The sequence below is a fragment of the Episyrphus balteatus genome, chromosome 1 (genome assembly GCF_945859705.1).
Source record: "Episyrphus balteatus chromosome 1, idEpiBalt1.1, whole genome shotgun sequence".
In the NCBI taxonomy this organism is placed as follows: domain Eukaryota; kingdom Metazoa; phylum Arthropoda; class Insecta; order Diptera; family Syrphidae; genus Episyrphus; species Episyrphus balteatus.
In genome coordinates, this window is record NC_079134.1 from 51,438,429 (window position 1) to 51,457,165 (window position 18,737).

An 18,737-nucleotide genomic window follows, 5' to 3' on the forward strand; every position below is an offset into this window, starting at 1 on the left:
CATTTATGCATTTTTAGTGTTTGTTTTTTTGAAATTTTATTTTTTATTCATAATTTTTAGAAAAATTTCTTTGATTTTCAATTTTTCGAAAACAGTGAATCGAAAAATTAAAAATCAAAAAAATTAATGAAAAAATTTGGGTTTAATTTATATAAAAGTCTAGTCTTTCTTTTGTCAAAAAATGTAAATTTTCAATTAATTAAATCATTAAGTGCAATAGATATTGAAAAAATTGAAACACAGAAGAAAACTACAAAAAAAGGTGATGATTTTAAATTTTATTAGGAAAGATATTTTTTCTTTGTTTTCAATTTAAATATTTAACAACAGAGAACAACAAACATCTTAAAGTTAAATCTTTATTCCAAAAGTTGCATGGATGTATGTATTTATAAAGCTTATGAAATCGCTGATAATTTTTCAACTCTCTTCAATAGCGGTGAGTCTTCATGGTATTCTAGTTTATTAACTGCAAAATCTCCCGGATAACTGCACAAGCACTTCACCGTCGAGATGCTAAAATTTCTGAATGGAAAATTGAAATATGTAAAATATTTTCCATTCACAGCCACAATAAAAGCCTTATCGCCTTGCCCAAAGGCGATTTTAAATGAATTTCCACGAACGAACGGAAAATCACCATCAGTTTCCTCATCTGCAGAATTGAAACTTAAAGCAGAATTTCTATTAGAATATTTTCGTTACCACCTCGCACGTTATCGATTTCACTTACCTATTATCTTCTCTCTGGAAGGACCTAACCACCGTTCTTGTTTCGAAATTTACATGAAATTTAAAAACTACTCGACTGGTTTCGTTGCATTGGAAACAAATGGAAAATTCGGTGGAGCGAGGGCCGCGAGCTATGCACTCCATAGCAACTACAGTACCTGAAAATGAACACAGACAAAAAAAAAAATCCTTATAAAATACATTTTTTATCCTTGGCGATACATGGAACAATCGATACCTGTTTCATATTTTTTTGGAACATCACTTTGGAAGGCAAGTTTCTCGCAGGATAACAAATTCCGTGGAAATACCAAAGGGAACAGCATACGATGATGGAACTGTGTAATTTTTTCAAAGTCACCATACACCATCACATAGTTTATCTTCTTTGGACATTGCAGATATTCGAAGGTGCCATACAAGTTATCGTTGACATAGATTTCGAAGCATTTTTGCAAAACTGCCACACGAAAGTTGAAGGTTTGTCCTGGTTTCAAAAATGTAAAAAAAAATGTATTAGCTTTTAGAAGGATGTTAAATTGTGATATATCTGGAGAAATGGCTTGCATTTTTTCAATTCTTTGATGAAGCAAAAAATCCTATCTATTCTTGGAAAGGCAAAACAAAACAATTTCATTGATGAATTAAATATTTTTCAATAACATTTTTTTAATGAAAAACATTTTTACTTGTACATAATACATTTTTTTAATGCAAATAATTTTTTCGCAATGACATTTTATTTTTAATGCAAAAGTTTTGTATGTTTAGAAGTAAAGCTTAAGATTTGTTTACAAGATAAGAAAAATTATAAGTGAGTCCCAAAAAAAAAGTTCGCTTCTCAACTCTTTTATTCCGAGTATGAATGTGGTAGGCATTCACTGGCGGTTTATCCATGTACTTTTTTTAGTTTACAACATAGCAATTTAATGTTATAAAGACAACATGCAAAATATTAAGGATTGAAACCGCGCATGTGACAGCTTTAATTTAATTTTTTTTTTTGAAAATACCTACAAAGAATTCTCTTTAATCATTTCTGTTTTCCCAAACAGCTAGTTCATTTTCACCGAATTTTCTTAAAAAGCATTTTTTTTTTAAATTTTTATTTGAAAAATTGATTTTTTTCTTCTGAAATTTTGGTTTAAAGTTTTGATGAATACAAAATGGCGTACCGAGTATCGACTTCATCTAATCCTATCTTAAACCAAAAAAAAAATGTTTATACTCATTTGTTTTGAAAACCGAAAAGCATTTTTTTTAAGTACAGTAAAAGTAAAAATTACGTTTTAATTATCCCTGAATTAAAAACAATTTTTGAAAAACTGATAATTTTACTGACTTTTCATGGTTTTTGACTGGCTCCAGAACCTAAGCTATTATATGTAGGAGGCTTATACTTCCCAAACATTAAATATAGATATTTTTCAACAAAATTAATCTTAAATTAACTCGATAACTGTACTCCTTATGCAAAAATTTTAAGCATATTTAACATATTTCAGAACCTCGTCTTAATGAAGCGAAAGTAAAATCGCGGTTCTGGATGTACTTAAAGATCTTAAATTTTTATCAGGTTCTTGGGCGAAAAAAAAGTTGCAAGAAAATTTACAAATGTTTTCAAAATATGTGTCAATGAATACAAATTTTCATTTGTTTTGATTTGCATTCATTTTACCATAAAATCAAAGTTTTTCTCAAAAAATTTAGATTTTAGTATATACTTCCTTTTCCATGCAATATATTTTATGAGGTTTGAAATAGATCCGCCACATAAAATTAGTCGTTATTTTTAACGCAGGTCTGCAGTTAATCATAATCGTTAGTTTTTGAGAAAAACAAACTTTTTTTTGATCGTATTGCAAGTAGGTATGATATACATTTATTTTTGAAAATGATCAAAACATTCGAGTAAGAAGTAAATTAGACTTAGAGGAAGTTAAATCTAGAGGGAGTTTACTGTATTTTTATAACTTAATTAAAAACTTAAAGGAGATGACCCATTTTTCTATGGAGCCTGGAAAAATCAGAAAAATCGGATATTTTCGAAACAACTCTTTATAGCACCCGAATTATAGAACCTAGAAAAACAATTTTGGTACCAAATGATATGTTAAAGTAGTAACTTTCGACTGGTACTAAGATCTTTTTTCTACGCTCAGTATTTTTTCATATATGGTTTTTAGACTTTTTCGAACAAAATTTCTTACGACTGATTTCTACGACTGATATCTCGAAAAAATAAGTTATGACATTTACTTTTTTTACACCAATTTAATCTTTAATTGATAACCTTTTATTTCATATACATAAAAGTTACATTACTTCAAACAAAAACAATATTGTTTTTGTCTAAAAAAATTCTTTTGTTTATAATATGGTTTTTGTTTGACGTAATCTAACTTTTATGTATATGAAATAAAAGGTTATCAATTGCATTGGTGTAAAAAAAGTAAATGACATAACTTATTTTCTGTACCGGCATACAACGTAAACGACTTAGCCGATTTCAACCAATATTTTTACACAGAAACCATAAAATAAACACATTTTTGGATTTTTAAAAAATATTTTAATTTTTTTTTTTTTTTTGAAAAATCGATTTTTTGAAAACGGGTTGACGAATTTTATCGAAGTTACGTTTTTATGTGCTGAATAATATTTTCTTAAAAATGGCATACCAATTTTTTTTTTTGAAAAATATAAGGAAATTTTTATATGTAAAAAATTATTAAAAAAAAAAAACACTCTAAGGAGTTTCGATATTTTTTACTTGCGATATAGGCACTATATGTATATCAAGTTATGCATTCGTAAAAAAAAAAAGTTGAGATAACATTTTTCCTCGACATTACGATGGTAGAGAATGCTAAAAATGTGGGCCTCGGAAGTCAGACGGACTTCCGGGGCCCACATTTTTAGCATTCTCTGTCTGTCTGTCAGTCTATCTGTCTGTCTGTCTGTCTGTATACGGAGCGACAGCCTAAACGGATGAACCGATTGACTTCAAACTTGGTATGAAGCATTTTTTTAGGGACTCTCCAGAAGGGTTTTTGGAGTAAATTTTTTTGGATCATTTTTTTGGACTTGTCATATACCGATTTTAGTAAAATTAAAATTGCTCAAAAACGGCTCCAACGATTTTGTTAAAAAAATTCAAATACAAGTTTTAAGAGAAGGTCTATCTTTCAATAAAAAAGTTTTATTTTGAAAATCATTATTAACGGTACCTGCCATAGAACCGTTTTTTTTAAATCCGATTCTCTCTGAAACTGCTTATTCGATTTCAACGAAATTTTTTGTGAAGAAGAATTTATATAATTTTAATATATAAGCTAAAAATAAAATTTAAAAAAAAATAATTTTTGGATTTTTAAAAAAAATTTGAATTTTTTTTTTGAAAAATCTAATTTTCGAAAACGAGACATTGAATTTTTTTGAAATTTCGTTTTTAGATGTTGATTAGTGATTTCTACAAAATGGCATACCAATTTTATTTTTAAACTTTTTTCCACAAAATTTTATTTATACAAAAATAGTTTTTTAAAAAATGGCTCTTACGATTTTAAAAATTTTTTTTCGAAAAATGCATGTTAATATATCAATCAAAACTGCATACTTGTTTTGTGGGGCAATTTGATTTCAGATGTTGTTTTATTTTTTGAAAAACGAATTTTATTTTTTTAGTTTTTTTTATTGTATGTACGTACATTTCCCAAATTTGTATATAAAAAGTCTTAAAAATTTAAGCAACTCGAACTCTAAGAGCAAGTTCGTGCGACCCAGTCGTGCATTTTATTTTCTAAAAATTCCTTTTTATGCAAGAAATCAAATAGCATACTTGGTTTTGTAGCTCATTTAAAACGGTGTTTAATTAATTAAAAACATATTTTTATTTTTGTTTGCATTATTTATGAAATTCCTTAAAAATAAAATTTTAAATTTTCTTTTATTATGTTCAGTAAAAAGCTTTGACATAAGAGAGCAAGTACGTGCATTTTATTTTTTTAGGGATAAAGCATATGCTGAGGGTAAAAAAATCTTTTATCAATTGTTCAAAGCCAAATTTAACGAGGCACTGTGGCGTATGAGTACTATTTTTTTTTTAATCTTTAATTAAAAGTATGATGAAGGTTTTGCATTTTAAAAACTTGAAATCAGAAATATATTTTCCTTAACAGATATTTTCTTTGCAATAAACCTCACCATATCATCACTTTAAAAATGTTTAATTTATCAACACTTAAACCATAGCGTCCGAAACAGAAATCTCTTATTAAATTTAATTAAATCCAAATACCTAAATTCATCAGAAGCCGTATCTGAAATATGTACCTTACCTGGAATCAAAGGATTCTTAGGAACGTCACTTTTCCAATTTTTCGAAATCTCCTCTTGTTGCCATCCTTCGCCAGGCTGAAACATACTACGAATTATTTGATTTTCCTTGAAGTTTGCTTCAATCTTCAGAAAAATCGTTTCACTCTCATTAGAATCTTTAATATTATCCGTAAGGTCCAGACAAATCCTTTCGTTTGGAAAAATCAGACAAAATAGAGGAGATAAATTTGAAAAAACTTTTGCCACAAATTTCCTAACAAAATAAAACACCAAACACACACACAGCAGACATACTTATTAGGATTTGGTTTTATTTTCCCGGCAATGACCAAAACATGTCCGAATGGCACTTCCGAGAGAACTTTTCCTTTCCAGATGTTCATTTTGTGATTTTCTTATTGCAACTGAAACTGAGCATTTATTTCACAAGCCATTTGACTAAGGGTTCTCTGCCACCATCATCTACTTCAACTGTTATCAAAAACTAGAGCATGCGGTGGTTCCACCTTCCATCATGATTGGCATGGAGCTGAGAAACTTCTATTATTTTGTATTATTTTTACCATGCATTTTGTATATACCTAAATAGGAAGAGCTCCTGATTGTTGTTGCATATTTAACTCCTACGAACGACATCCTCTGTATAGCTTTGCGTGTCTTTTATAAGGACACAAAACAAAAATTGATTTGATGTCTGGAGGTTTTTTTTCCATTTTGATGTTGCATGTTTTTGACTTAAGAAAGTCCGGATCTGACGGTGTCAGAGCTGAGCTGACGACAGCGAAAAAGGGTTAAACAGTTTTCTTGGTTGGTCATATAAATAGAAATGGAAATCAGTAAAGTTCGAAGGAATTTCTTTTCTAGATTTATACAACAATTTTGTTGTATATTTATAGTTGAGTAAGTTTTATTTAAGTGAGGGAGTAAAATGCTTACCGATACAACTTTCCAATACAAAAATATTAATAAACGTACCAACTACTCGTTTCGAGAGCTTAATGCGAAATGAATAAATTTGTGAATAATATTCATGACAATGAGAGTTTTATGTTTTTATAGACAATGTTTAGTAGAATCAATGTGCTCATGAACTTTTGTTCAGATTAGAAAAAACGTTATACTTTTGTAAGGTTATAAACTTTGATGACCTTGAGGTAATGGCTGTAATTGACACAAACCAATAATTCATGTTTGAATCCTAAATAAATGCTTTTTCCTGTCATGGAATGTAAAAAATTGTTTTTTAATCTTTTTTTATTTGTTAAAAATTTTACTTGTAATTTACATTTGACATTTCTAAATTTAAAATAATTTTAAGAACGTGAAAAATAATTTTAAAACTGCTTGTTTTTTCACTATTGACCAAAAACCAAGCTAAAACTAGTTGTTGAACCAATATAGTGGATGTGGAACACTTAGTTTCTTAAGATTTTGGGCAAGTGTTTTAAAAATTAGTGTCCTCTTTTGAGTATTCAATAAACAAGTATATGGACTGATGAACGTTTGACTATTATTCCAGAATCTGATCATAATGAGGTTTGTTAACTTCTAAAACTTCTATTGGTTATTCAAGCGTTTCCGACTTTGGTTCCAACTAGAAAAGGGAAGTGCAGACATAATCAACTTTTATTACAATTCTGAGCACAAATTGTTGTTAGTGTGGAATTTTTAATATCAAAAAAAATCTCCAGGTCTTAATCAAAACCGACATTACGATAATGGATAATGTAAGTAATGTAATTCCTTTGTTTTTTCCTCCATCTGTACACAATGTGTACTACACATTTCTACGGCCAAAACACGTGGAAAGATTTTCTTCAAATTTGGCACTCACAGATGATTTTTATAAAAATTTTAAAACAAAATTTTTTTGTGTGGTTTTTGATATCTCGTTTAGAACGTGTCCCGCCCACGTCCCATGTCCGGTTTTCAGACGGCAAAAGTTGAAAAAATATTAGCAGCATAAGGGTGGTGAAAAAATGTAGGATAAAAGCTATGTTAAAGGGGAATAATAAATTGCGCGCAAACAAATTGGGGTAAGAAATAGGTGTGCCATAAATGGGGTGGGTGTTAAAATTCATGTTTTTCTACCTTCTATCGAAAAAATTTAAGTACAACTTTTCAAGACATTTTTTAATAACCTCAAAAATAGTGAAAAAAGTTTAAAAAAATGATTTTTGGGTTTTTTATTTTTGTTTTTACAAAAGTAGTTTAACAAAGCTTAATTTTACCTATTTTCAATTTCTTTTTCAGAAAAATATTAATTTATATTTATATTTAGGAAAAAATACCCTATTTTTCAATCAAAAAAGTTACCGACAAAAATGTTCGATTTTTGAAAAACACGGCACCTTTTATCTAAGACTATGCAAAAAGTACACTTTTATCTCAGAATATATTGGGAAAAATGGAAAAAAAACAAAGCAACGTTTTTAAGATTGATTTTTCTGACCAGCCAGATTTTGTTAGACAGCCCAAATTATATTTTCCTAATGGAATTTTGCCATTATTAAAATTCAACCTTTTTTGTAAAAGGTTAAAATAAAAAACCATTGCATTTTTCCCCCTTTTTTTTGATTTTAGAAAATGATTTCAATAAAAGTTGTAAAACGGGTTGTTAGAAGTGGTAAACATTTGAGAAGAACAAATCTTCGCAAAAATTACAACTTTATAAACCACGCAAAGAAACTCGCCGACAATAGTAAAAAAAACTGTGTTAGAAATTGCAGATCGAAAGTTTTGTAGAAGGAAATTGCTTTGCACTTAATAACGCTGCCTTCACAGTTATCTAAACACTTAACGACTTAATTCACTTTTTTCCTTTGAAAAATCGCCGGTTGCAAATTGGACTTTTGCGACATGTGTTTTTTTTTTATTGGAGGCGAGTTTCTTTTCGTGGTTTATAAAGCCGTAATTTTTGCGAAGATTTGTTCTTTTTAAATGTTTACCACTTCTAACAACCCGTTTTGCTGTAATTTTTAGCCCGAAGTCATGCTGTTCTGATCATTGCACATCTATCGGCCCATATTGTGACTGAGTTACTTCGACTTCTGTTGTTTCTATACCCTTGTATATTGCTCAAATAACTGCTTACTAAATTTTAACTTGCGTTTGTTTTTGTTCCAATGCATCGTTGGTTTCGGCCTAATTCAAAGACTTCTTTTATTTTACCAATTTTTTCCGCGCCTAAAGGTTTTTCACGACCCGTTTTCGTCCTTACAGGTTATACCCAATCAGATTTATTGACAGACACAATTTTGAGTCTAACTGACCCATGCAACTCATCATTTATTAACATTTTTGCTTTTGAACCTATTCAGATGAGCCAAAATATATGCTTGTTTTTATGAATAGATTTGGTCTAGCTACCGTGTGAGAAGAATGGTAGGCCCTAAGACAATTTTTTTTCTCCTAAACTAAGCTTAAAAGAATATTCTCTCCTTTTATTTATAAAAAAGATGTGCCATTGCATTAAATATCAAGACAGGCTAAAAGTAATATGAATTAAAATGTGAACCTATTCAGATGAGCGGCACTGCGGCAGTGTACCTACAACTTTTGTTTTTAACTTTTTTTCGATAGATTTAGCTACTTTTAACAAAAATTGTAAAAAAGCACGACACCCACCCCACTTTTTCACCCACCCATCCTTTCTCCTAATTTGTGGGCAAATTATTACTCCCCGTTAATTTACCATCTATCCTAAATTTTTCCACCACGCTTATATTTTTCTCAAAAATTACACGGTGTAACACTCAAAATATACGCGGGCGGGGACCTATCAGGTTTTGTAGAGCTAGTCGCACTGAATACGAAACGGTATTTGAAAATCCCCTAACACCCCCAAAATCTAGCTTCGACAATTTTTTACCCATTTGCGATTTTTTTTACAGTTTCTGATAGAAGATAAATATACCTTTTTTACAATGTATAAAACATGTAACTCGGTTAAACCACTTAGAATTTATAAGATGCCAAAGTTCAAAAATTCAATTTTTTTTGTCATTTGCCCAACTTCGGCATCAATTTAAAGTATATGTTTTCAAAACAGCATGCTATTTAAAAAATATATTCTAAAACTATATCTATTAACCAATTGATCGAGGTATTTTTTATGAAAATCACTTCAAAATTGGCGTAGAAAAAAAAATTTTTCGATATCAACCCAGATACAGAAATTCGAACTTTTAGGTATAGAACAAAAATGTTGTTTCGGCACGTAGTAGGATAAGTTGGGCGCCAAGATTTGATGAAGGGTTTGTGTAGAGGAGCTCAATACAAACATTTTTTTTTCTTTGGGAGGGGGGTCTATCTCCCCCCGTTTAGGTGGGAGGGGCATTTTTCTAAAAAAAAACTATCAAAATAAAAAAAAATTATTAAAAAACAACGGCAACACTTACAGTAATAAATGATACCATTTCCAAAAGACAAAATTGTGCATTTGATTCTAATTTTTAAATCAATATAATATTACCAATAGTTTTTGAAATAATCGATTTCAAAGTTAAAAATAGGGGAAAAAAAAATTTTTAAAACTCATTTTATACTATTTTTGTCCAGACTGTGTATTTTAGTAAATAAATTACTTAGACAGAAAACTGCCTTAATTAATTCCTTATCGAACCGTGAAACCGTGTTTCTATGTCTTCTAGTTTTTGGGAGAATTGAAAAATTATTTTATCAGATTTATCTTTTTTCAAAATATTTTTTGTTTTTATTTGTTTTTATTTTTCAATTTTCTCAAAAACTAGAAGACATAGAAACATAATAGTTTTCACTGTTCGATAAGGATTCAATTGAGGCAATTTTCTGTCTAAGTAATTTATTTACTAAAATTCAATTCATGGACAAAAGTAGTATAAAATGAGTTTTAAAAAATTTTTTTTCCCCTATTTTTAACTTTGAAATCCATTATTTCAAAAACTATTGGTAATATTATATTGATTTAAAAATTAGAATCAAATGCACAATTTTGCCTTTTGGAAATGGTATTATTTATTACTGTAAGTGTTGCCGTTGTTTTTTAATAATTTTTTTTATTTTGATAATTTTTTTTTAGAAAAAATGCCCCTCCCACCTAAACGGGGGGAGATAGACCCCCCTAACAAAGAAAAAAAATGTTTGTATTGAGCTCCTCTACAAAAACCCTTCATCAAATCCTGGCGCCCAACTTATCCTACTACGTGCCGAAACAACATTTTTGTTCTATGCCTAAAAGTTCGAATTTCTGTAACTGGGTTGAAATCGAAAAATTTTTTTTTCTAAGCCAATTTTGAAGTGATTTTCATAAAAAATACCTCAATCAATTGGTTAATAGATATAGTTTTAGAATATATTTTTTAAATAGTATGTTGTTTTGAAAACATATACTTTAAATTGATGCCGAAGTTGGGCAAATGACAAAAAAAATTGAATTTTTGAACTTTGACATCTTATAAATTCTAAGTGGTTTAACCGAGTTACATGTTTTATACATTGTTAAAAAGGTATATTTATCTTCTATCAGAAACTGTAAAAAAATCGAAAATGGGTAAAAAATTGTCGAAGCTAGAATTTTTTCAATGGGTGAAGGTCCAAAAAACCGTTTTTTGCCCGTAACTCCAGATTTTGGGGGTGTTAGGGGATTTTCAAATACCGTTTCGTATTCAGTGCGACTAGCTCTACAAAACCTGATAGGTCTCCGTCCGCGTATATTTTAAAACCTCATTTTTGTAACACCGTGTTATTAGCACTGGTCTAATGGTAGATAAACAACAACTTCAAAATTGTTCAAAAAAGGATTTAAAATCCATCTCTGTTCATTTTCACCTTTGGAATTCGTTTCTGATCAAAGGTACTTCAATATTTTCATCTCTAAATTAGATAAACGGTAGGTATATTATGAGAGGAATAATGGAGCTAAGAAATATCGTTTCATTTTTTGTTGAAATGTTTTTCTCTCTCCCTTGGAGGCTCGTATTGAAAATGTTGAAGTTGTTAAAAGTATCAGCGAGAAAGATAATTTTAGAAGCTACAGTCCTAAAAAGTCGACTTTGCAAACACATGCAATTCGTAGTCGCGACAGATTTCTAAAAAGATGCACTGGCCAGTAGTGTTATCCTTAGCACGAAGAGCCTTACAAAATAAAATGTCTCTTTCAATATTTTCATCCGCTTCAAAACGGTAAAATACCACAAACGCAAAAAAAAATTCCTACCAAAGGGTGTCGGGAGCTCAAAAAGTTTGAAAAACACTGCCGTAAAGTGAAGAGAGTCTATGAATCTATATGATACAATTTGGTGTTAATGCGAACTATCGTAATTTGTAATCGCCGAATCTCAAAACAATTTGAAAATTTTAGCCTTTGGCTGCCATGGCTTGGCTATCATTTTTGGGTGACACCTTATGTGAAATATCAGAGCACTAAAAAGCTGGCAGTCAAAGGGTTATATGACCTGTAGTCCAAAATGCGTTTTGCGTCTTAGAAGGGTATAACTGCATCTAACTGATGAGCCCAACAGTTGTGCCTGGGTGAAAAGCATTTGAAATTAAATTAAAATTAATTAAAATGCACAAAGTCCACTAAATTTAAACAAAAAATAGTGAAAATTACTCTTTGTTTACAAACGTTTTTTCTTTTTTATGAAATCTCAAAACTTTTTTGTAGTAGTGAGGTTGCACCTTTTGACACTAAAATTAGATCTAGTTTTCAAAATAACCATCATATTTATGTATCCTCATGTATCCTTTCAATGAAAGTTGCTGGTTCATGAATCATGATTTAAGCCTATATGAATTTATACTAGTTTTAATAACTCACTAGGTATCGAAAAACTGAAACTTTGGATTTTTTGTTAAACAAAACTGTCAATTTACTATTACATTTAAATATTAAATGCATAGGTAGAAAATACAAAAAAAAATACTAAAGCTAGGATGGAAGCTGCTGATAAAAGGGCTTTGCTAAGGCAATGCTTCATTTTCAAAAATTGATTTTACATATATATTTTATAATCTTTTGTAAATGGTGTGGGAGGATTAAAAGCCATATTATAATATGATACCTAAAATATACGCATAAAATATGCTTTGATAGACTTTTAAATGAATTTCGCCAGTAAGTTATTTTTCTATTCGAAAGTTCTATGGTCTTTTTCACTGTTTTCTCCAATGCAATAAATTATTATGACCATGTTTTAGGAAAGACATTTGCTTCTTCTTTAGACTCTGTTAAACCAGCCAATATCAGAGTGGTGACACTGTAAAGTTCATCTGTTAAATTTTAATAACAAAGCTGCTGTCATGTTGCTGCAAAAGTGTCGCTTTGGTTGGGTTGGGAGTGATAGAGCCTTTAATTTTGATTTTGGGATTTTACAAGCCTAAGCAGAAAGAACAAAGGAAGACATCGACCTATCGACCTTTGGTCAGAAATATACTACACTACGCATTCAAATAATTATTGTTTTTAACGGTTTGGAAACAGAAATTGCAATCGTTTCGAAAGTAAATGTATGTAAAATACTTTTGTAAAATTCACCTTATTTACTGTATGCTAAAATTGAGTTCCAACACGCATAGGTACTGAACATTTCTATAGTAATATCAACCACTACCACTGAAGCACTAAAAGCTAGACGGATTGTCCACCTTCCTGTGTCATTGCCGCCATTGCATCGACATCGTGCGCTGTGTTTATCTCCAAAGGACACTGACCGCTTGCCTTTACCATACTCACCATACTCATCAAACTGAAGCCTTCTGGACTTTTTAGTAGATAGGTACTGGAACTGGTCATACTGATATGGCCTTAAGTTTGTCCAAAATATAAACTGAGAATGAGAAAGGATTATTTTTCGATTTCATACAAAAAGTATGTGCATGCCATACTATAGTATGTGTAACCCTTTGGCCAAAGTTAAATTAACTCTCTGGCCGCCTAGACTGGAGGATTTTCATTTTGTGAACAAAATGGACAAATTCCTGGTAAAAGGTTTGATGGAAAATATTATTAATTATGTTATAGTCATAGATGAATATGGACAGGATTAGTGGCTAATGGGAGGAGTACAGACAAGAATCTTTGACTAAAATTGAAATGGCTTCTTTATTTATCCTATTATATGTTCATTTAATTGAATTAAGTTCTTATAAAAGTATTTTGTTTTTACTTAAATACACTTAGGAGCAAAAAAATGGAATCAAACTTTGCGTTCTGTAAAAACGATAATTGGTCAGGATGCAATTGACACACATGAATATTAATTGCACCATTAAAAAGCTTAAAACAAAAGCTTTAAATAAATGCTAGGAACTTAAAAGCCGGTTCACTTTATAAAGATCCAATCAACATAAAAGAAGTATGTAAGTAAAAAAAAACTGAAATTGAAACAGAGAGTATCTGAAAAATTTACCATTTTAAAAAAATGAAGTGCAATTTATTGACAGATAACGTCAATAGTAGCGTGAGAAAAAAAAAATGAAATTGAAACAGAGAGTATCAAGAAAATTTAACATTAAAAAAAAATTAAGTGCAATTTATTGACAGATAGCGATGATACTATGGTACGCATTTGTATGTTTTTACCAACAATTCAAAGTAAAAAATTCAAGCTTTTAAATGAGACCATGAGACTTGAAGAAACATTATTTTAACCATTGCATTTTTTGTTTTTAATAAAAATAATTTATTTGATTCCGTTTTTTTGCTCCTAAGTGTAGTTTAACTGGTGGTAATGAGAAATTGATAACATTTTTTTTACAGTATTAGGTACAGAAAAAAACAATATGTAGGTACATTTTTTTTTATGAGACACTTCTAAACAAAACTTATTGGTGATTAAGGCTTTTGCCTGGAAACGGTTTTTTTTACAGTGGCTTTAAATTTGGACTCATTAAATTTTAGTTTAATCAAGGACTCATCTAAGTTCCGATACACAAACATCAGTAACGTTCTATAATTGTTCAATTTCAAACATTGAAATCAGCTTAGAAAGAAACATCCTTCCATACCTACATACCTTCATTATCTTCAGCAATTTTGTCTCTTCAAAACAACATTTGCTTTTTGTCAAAAACTGTTTCGAAAAGGGAGTTAAACTCTTTAACCGGAGTTCTAAACCGGAACTAACTGAATTAACTAACTAAAATAGAATTTAATTTTTCCATGAGATATTCTTGGTATCAGGTAGAGTTACAAAAATCACTTTTTTTTTAATACATTTGATGGTTTCGATTAAAAATTAAATTAAAATATAGGTATTAACTGCAAATATAAAAAAAAACATTAAACAATTGCGAGTAAAAACATTTTAAATTAATAACAAAATAATATTGCAAATACAAAATTTTCTCAACTGAAAAAAAAATAAAAGCAAGTATATGCGTTAAAATTTTTTTTCATATTCGTCGAATTTCTTACAATTTTGACTACATATTTGTCCATACATTAGCTATTTCAACTATAATATTAAAGCTAATGTAAGGCCAAAAAGTCAAACATGTAAAAATTCGACGAATATTTAAGAAAAAATAATAATAAATGCACGTTTAAATGAATTTTTATTTTCAATGCAGAAAATTTAGTATTTGTATTTTTTTTTTTGCTTTCTTAATGCAAATGTTTTAAATTTGTAATAATTTTTTTAATTTGAAAACTTAAGTTTTTTAAATATCATTATCAAATCTGAAGAAGGTTTCCACTTACGCACTAGCCTGTCCAGTAATTACTTGGAAACATTGAGGCAGTTTCTCCTTTTCGTTTTTATTAAGTTGATGTTAGAAAATACCCACTCGCATGTTGTTTGTGTGGAAAAGCAATTAAAGACCCAATAAATATTTTAATGGTTAGTAAACGTATTTCGACGGTTCTATAGCAGGTATGGTTAATAATGATTTTCGAGAAAAAAAAACATTAAAAGATAAACCGTGTAAAAAGACTATCAAAGATTTGATTTTTTTTTAAACAAAATCGTTGGAGCCGCTAATGAGAAAATTATTTTTTTCAAAATTGACAATATGATAACTTTGGGCCTAATAAAAATTATTTAAAAATCCCTCTATACAATCTCCAAAGCTGCTACATACCTAGTTTGAAGAGATCGTCCATCTGTTAAGGCTGTAGCTCCTGTAGACTGACAGACGAAATTGTGGAACCTATATTTTATAAATTGATTTTATTTTTATCATCAAAAACTTTTTAAAAAAATTGCAAAACAAAATTTTTAGAGGTCTAATTGAATAGCATCGTTCTTCATAAACTTCAAAAGTGAAGTGAAATACTTTTTAGTCAAGCTAAGTTCCGAAGCTCTTAAGAGGGTTATATCCACTTGTAAGTCTGAAAAATTAATTTTTTGTGAAGAGGCTTTTTATTAAATTCCCACCATGCTAGGTGGGAATCTAATTCCGGAAAAAAAACGTGTGGTTTTTGTTCCCTCTGAATGTTACCTTACTTAATTCCCATTTCACCATAAAAAAGTTAAATAAGAAGAAAAAGAGTCGCGAGTTTTTAATTTGACTTTTTACAGAATCTTGAAAATCAGCAGTTCATTTCGAAATTCTGTTTTCAAGAAACTGAAAAGAGTGTAACACCCACCCAAAATAAAAATTCGCGCAAATTTTTATTTTCACACCTCAAAATTGATTCTCTCCATGGGCAACTCAAAATGAAAACATAAATCAAAAATATTATCGAAAAGACTTTCACTTTCCATGATCTTATTTTATCACGATGCAATTTCGACTAACAATTAAGTTTGCAAACTTCTTTTTTGTTTTTCAACATCTTATTGTAATTGTACTTTGCATTGGACTAGGTACTACCGAAAAAAATAAATCAAGACCGTTTCTACTATTTCGGTTCTACTATTTCATCAGCAGTGGTCATATTAACTTGTCTCTTTAGGTAGATACTTATACGCAAAAATTTAAAAAAAAAATACATGTGGGAAATGAGTCCCGAAATTATTTTTTTGGGACTTATGTCTCAGTAGTGAAGGACATACCAAAGTCCCGAATTGGATTTTAGTGAAGTGGGACATAAATTCCGAAAAAAAATCGGGACTTATGCCCCTGCGCGTTTTTTTTTTTACTAAAAAGTACTTTTACTAAAAATCACGCTTATTTTCATTACTTTTGTTATTCGTTATTAAATCGTTGTTGAAAATAAATTCTCTTTTAATTTTTTTGAGTGTGTACTAGGTTCCCATTAGAGAGCGGAATTCGTCGGAAGACGTCTTTACAAATACCTACTCTAATTTCTCCTAAACTGTTTGCCGAATCAATGTGAAATTTTCAGACACTAATCTTCAATATATTTAGGAACATTCAAAATAGAAAAAAAAAAGAACATTTTACTTAGTACATCTTTAAAATGTTTAATGGTGACGCCACGGAAAATAATACAATTTACAATTTGCGAAAATTTCAGAAACCATTCGGTGGAAAAAGAATAATAGATAGGTATCTGTTCAAATTTAACTGTAATTCGCAACTGAATGCCAAATAAAAATTTTTATCTTGCCGCGCAAAAAATTAATTAATTTTAATTTCTGGCTAAACAACGTGGTGCTTTGTCTAATTTCCACTATCAGTTATCTAAAATTTTTCTTATCAGCACAAACAAATCAAATCACTTGTTATTGTCTTATCATCATTTTGATATTACAAATAAATGCTTTCAAGGGAAGTAGAGTAGACACTACTTGGAAACCCCAAGCTAAATAATCCAGAAAGGTCAACGTAACCATAAGACCATACCACATCACTTAATAACTGTTTGCCACATCATTGTTATCGATGTTGCGTTGGCAGTCTACCTCTGCCGTTTTTTTTAAGAAACTCCTATTGTAGATAAATTTTAAGTCTTATGATATTACAGGTACATATATCATTGTGTTTTTATTTACTTAGATTGTGTTTTTAAGGGAGACATTAAGTCTCCAAAATGTTAGAACATTCCGATTTTTTTCAAAAGTTGAATTTAGTCCTTAAAAAGATAAAATATTCACTGATTAAGTGACTACAAAATTTAGTATTCAAATAACTTCAAATCCAAAATATTACCCTCATACAATTACTCTCATTATCTTCTAAAAATTTTTAGTATAAATTACAAACACAATCAATTCAAATCACTCAAAAATGTCAAATTTGCCTTTTGACATCCACCGTTGACAATTAAGTACGAAAATAACTTAAGCCAAACGAACAAACTTTTATCAATGCAATTCCCAGCGGACAGTTTATATTCACTTGGCTTAAGTAATTTGCTACTTAATGATAAAAAATAATAATGTTCTTATCTTGAAAACACGTTATTTTTAAAACTTCAAAAATATAATAAAAATTTAAAAAAAAATCAACCGAGAGAGACAGTCTTGGCATTCACTTGACGCGAATTGAAATAGAACTGAATTGAAAATTCGGTTAAATTAAAAAAGTTATGAAAACATTAAAAACCACAGGTGAAAAAATAAAAAAAAAAAAAAAAATTCGGAGACATTTAAATGTTTGTTATCGGAGCCTCTCTATCAAGAGACAGGTAGGTACATATTTTAATGATAAATAGAGCTAAGAAGTTAAAAATGAAGGTGTAGAAAGAAGGTAAAGATAGACCACATCATATCGCGTATAGACCGACGACGAAACTATACCAAGTACCTTATTTAGATGACGTATTTTATCATATGTCTTTGAACAGCAAGTGCACACGTCGACGACAACGACAGTGACATGCTTTAATTTGTTTTTTGTTCCTAATTTTTTTTTTTTTTTAAGTTTCATCTATCAATATTTTCTCACCTGGTTTGATTGTTCCGCCATCATTGATAACAAATAAATGTGGGTTTATCTGTAGATATTTTTTTGATGTTTGTCTTTGTTTCCTTTTTATTTTCCTACCTATTAGCTATGTAGGTATGTATATTGGAAAGGTTTTTGATTGGAGAATGAAAAATTTGGGGTTTTCTGTTAAAAATAAATATGACAGTTTATTTTTTTTAATTATTTAATTTGCACTAACTGCCCCAAGTTGATTTGAAAGATAACTGACAGTTTATTATGAACATAAAAATCAGTTAAAAATTGGATTTAATTTTTTTGTTTTGTCTGTAAACTTGATAATGTGATATTTCTTTGTTATAGATAAGAGTTTCCAATGTATTTTTTACAGTCATTTAGATACAAAAAAATTCTCTGTACACGTAGGTATATTCACACAAACATCTGGGTCACATCACCAAGATAAACATATACATTTATCATTGACAGCAGGAAAGATATCGTAGAGTGATGCACGACAAGGTTTTTCAATCAAAAAGATTTTCGAAATTGTTAGAAATGCAGGCACTTAATTTTTATTTCCGCGAAATAATATACATAGTTTTAACTCTCTCTTATAACAAAAATTGAGGAAAGAAGAGTATCTGTAGAAAAAAAAACTATTAGTTTTTATTAGATCTTTTTATCATGGTACTTTTTCTTAGCAGATAATATTTTCACAGTTCTGTTTTTACGTGCCTATAGGTAAATTTTAATTATTATTCGGGCTTTCATGCTTCTCTGCATCTTTTATCTTATACTCGAATCTTGAAAAAACACAAATTTATTTCTTATTCGTAAATAATAATTAATTTATTTTTACTATATAAAAAGGTTAGGAAATTCTGTCCATTACTTATTTTTTCTGG

General features: G+C 29.5%; 1 protein-coding gene across 6 annotated transcripts; it reads right to left on the reverse strand.

Moving 5' to 3' along the window:
* Window positions 1-270: 270 nt before the first annotated feature.
* LOC129906050 (uncharacterized) lies at window positions 271-18,378 on the reverse strand. 6 transcript variants are annotated; one of them, XM_055981678.1, is made up of 7 exons: window positions 17,851-18,014; window positions 5,655-5,876; window positions 5,368-5,602; window positions 5,073-5,260; window positions 971-1,219; window positions 734-890; window positions 271-669 (listed from the first exon to the last, which is right to left on the reverse strand). In XM_055981678.1, exons 3-7 carry the CDS (start codon window positions 5,454-5,456, stop codon window positions 399-401), a joined length of 954 nt encoding a protein of 317 aa, XP_055837653.1. In that variant the 5' UTR covers window positions 5,457-5,602; window positions 5,655-5,876; window positions 17,851-18,014; the 3' UTR covers window positions 271-398. The 6 variants fall into 6 exon arrangements, with proteins under 6 accessions (XP_055837653.1, XP_055837652.1, XP_055837648.1 ...); XM_055981677.1 differs by lacking the exon at window positions 17,851-18,014 and adding an exon at window positions 6,010-6,131; XM_055981673.1 differs by lacking the exon at window positions 17,851-18,014 and having other exon boundaries at window positions 5,655-5,988.
* Window positions 18,379-18,737: the final 359 nt, after the last annotated feature.

What these genes read in the sequence shown, in the direction of transcription:
- LOC129906050 (XM_055981678.1), bottom strand. Translation starts at nt 5,456, where the DNA reads ATGAACATCTGGAAAGGAAAAGTTCTCTCGGAAGTGCCATTCGGACAT. An exon ending in ATAAAACCAAATCCTAATAA is followed by an intron (nt 5,261 to 5,367) that starts GTATGTCTGCTG and finishes TCCAAACGAAAG; the next exon opens with GATTTGTCTGGACCTTACGG. An exon ending in TTCCAGAGAGAAGATAATAG is followed by an intron (nt 670 to 733) that starts GTAAGTGAAATC and finishes TTCTGCTTTAAG; the next exon opens with TTTCAATTCTGCAGATGAGG.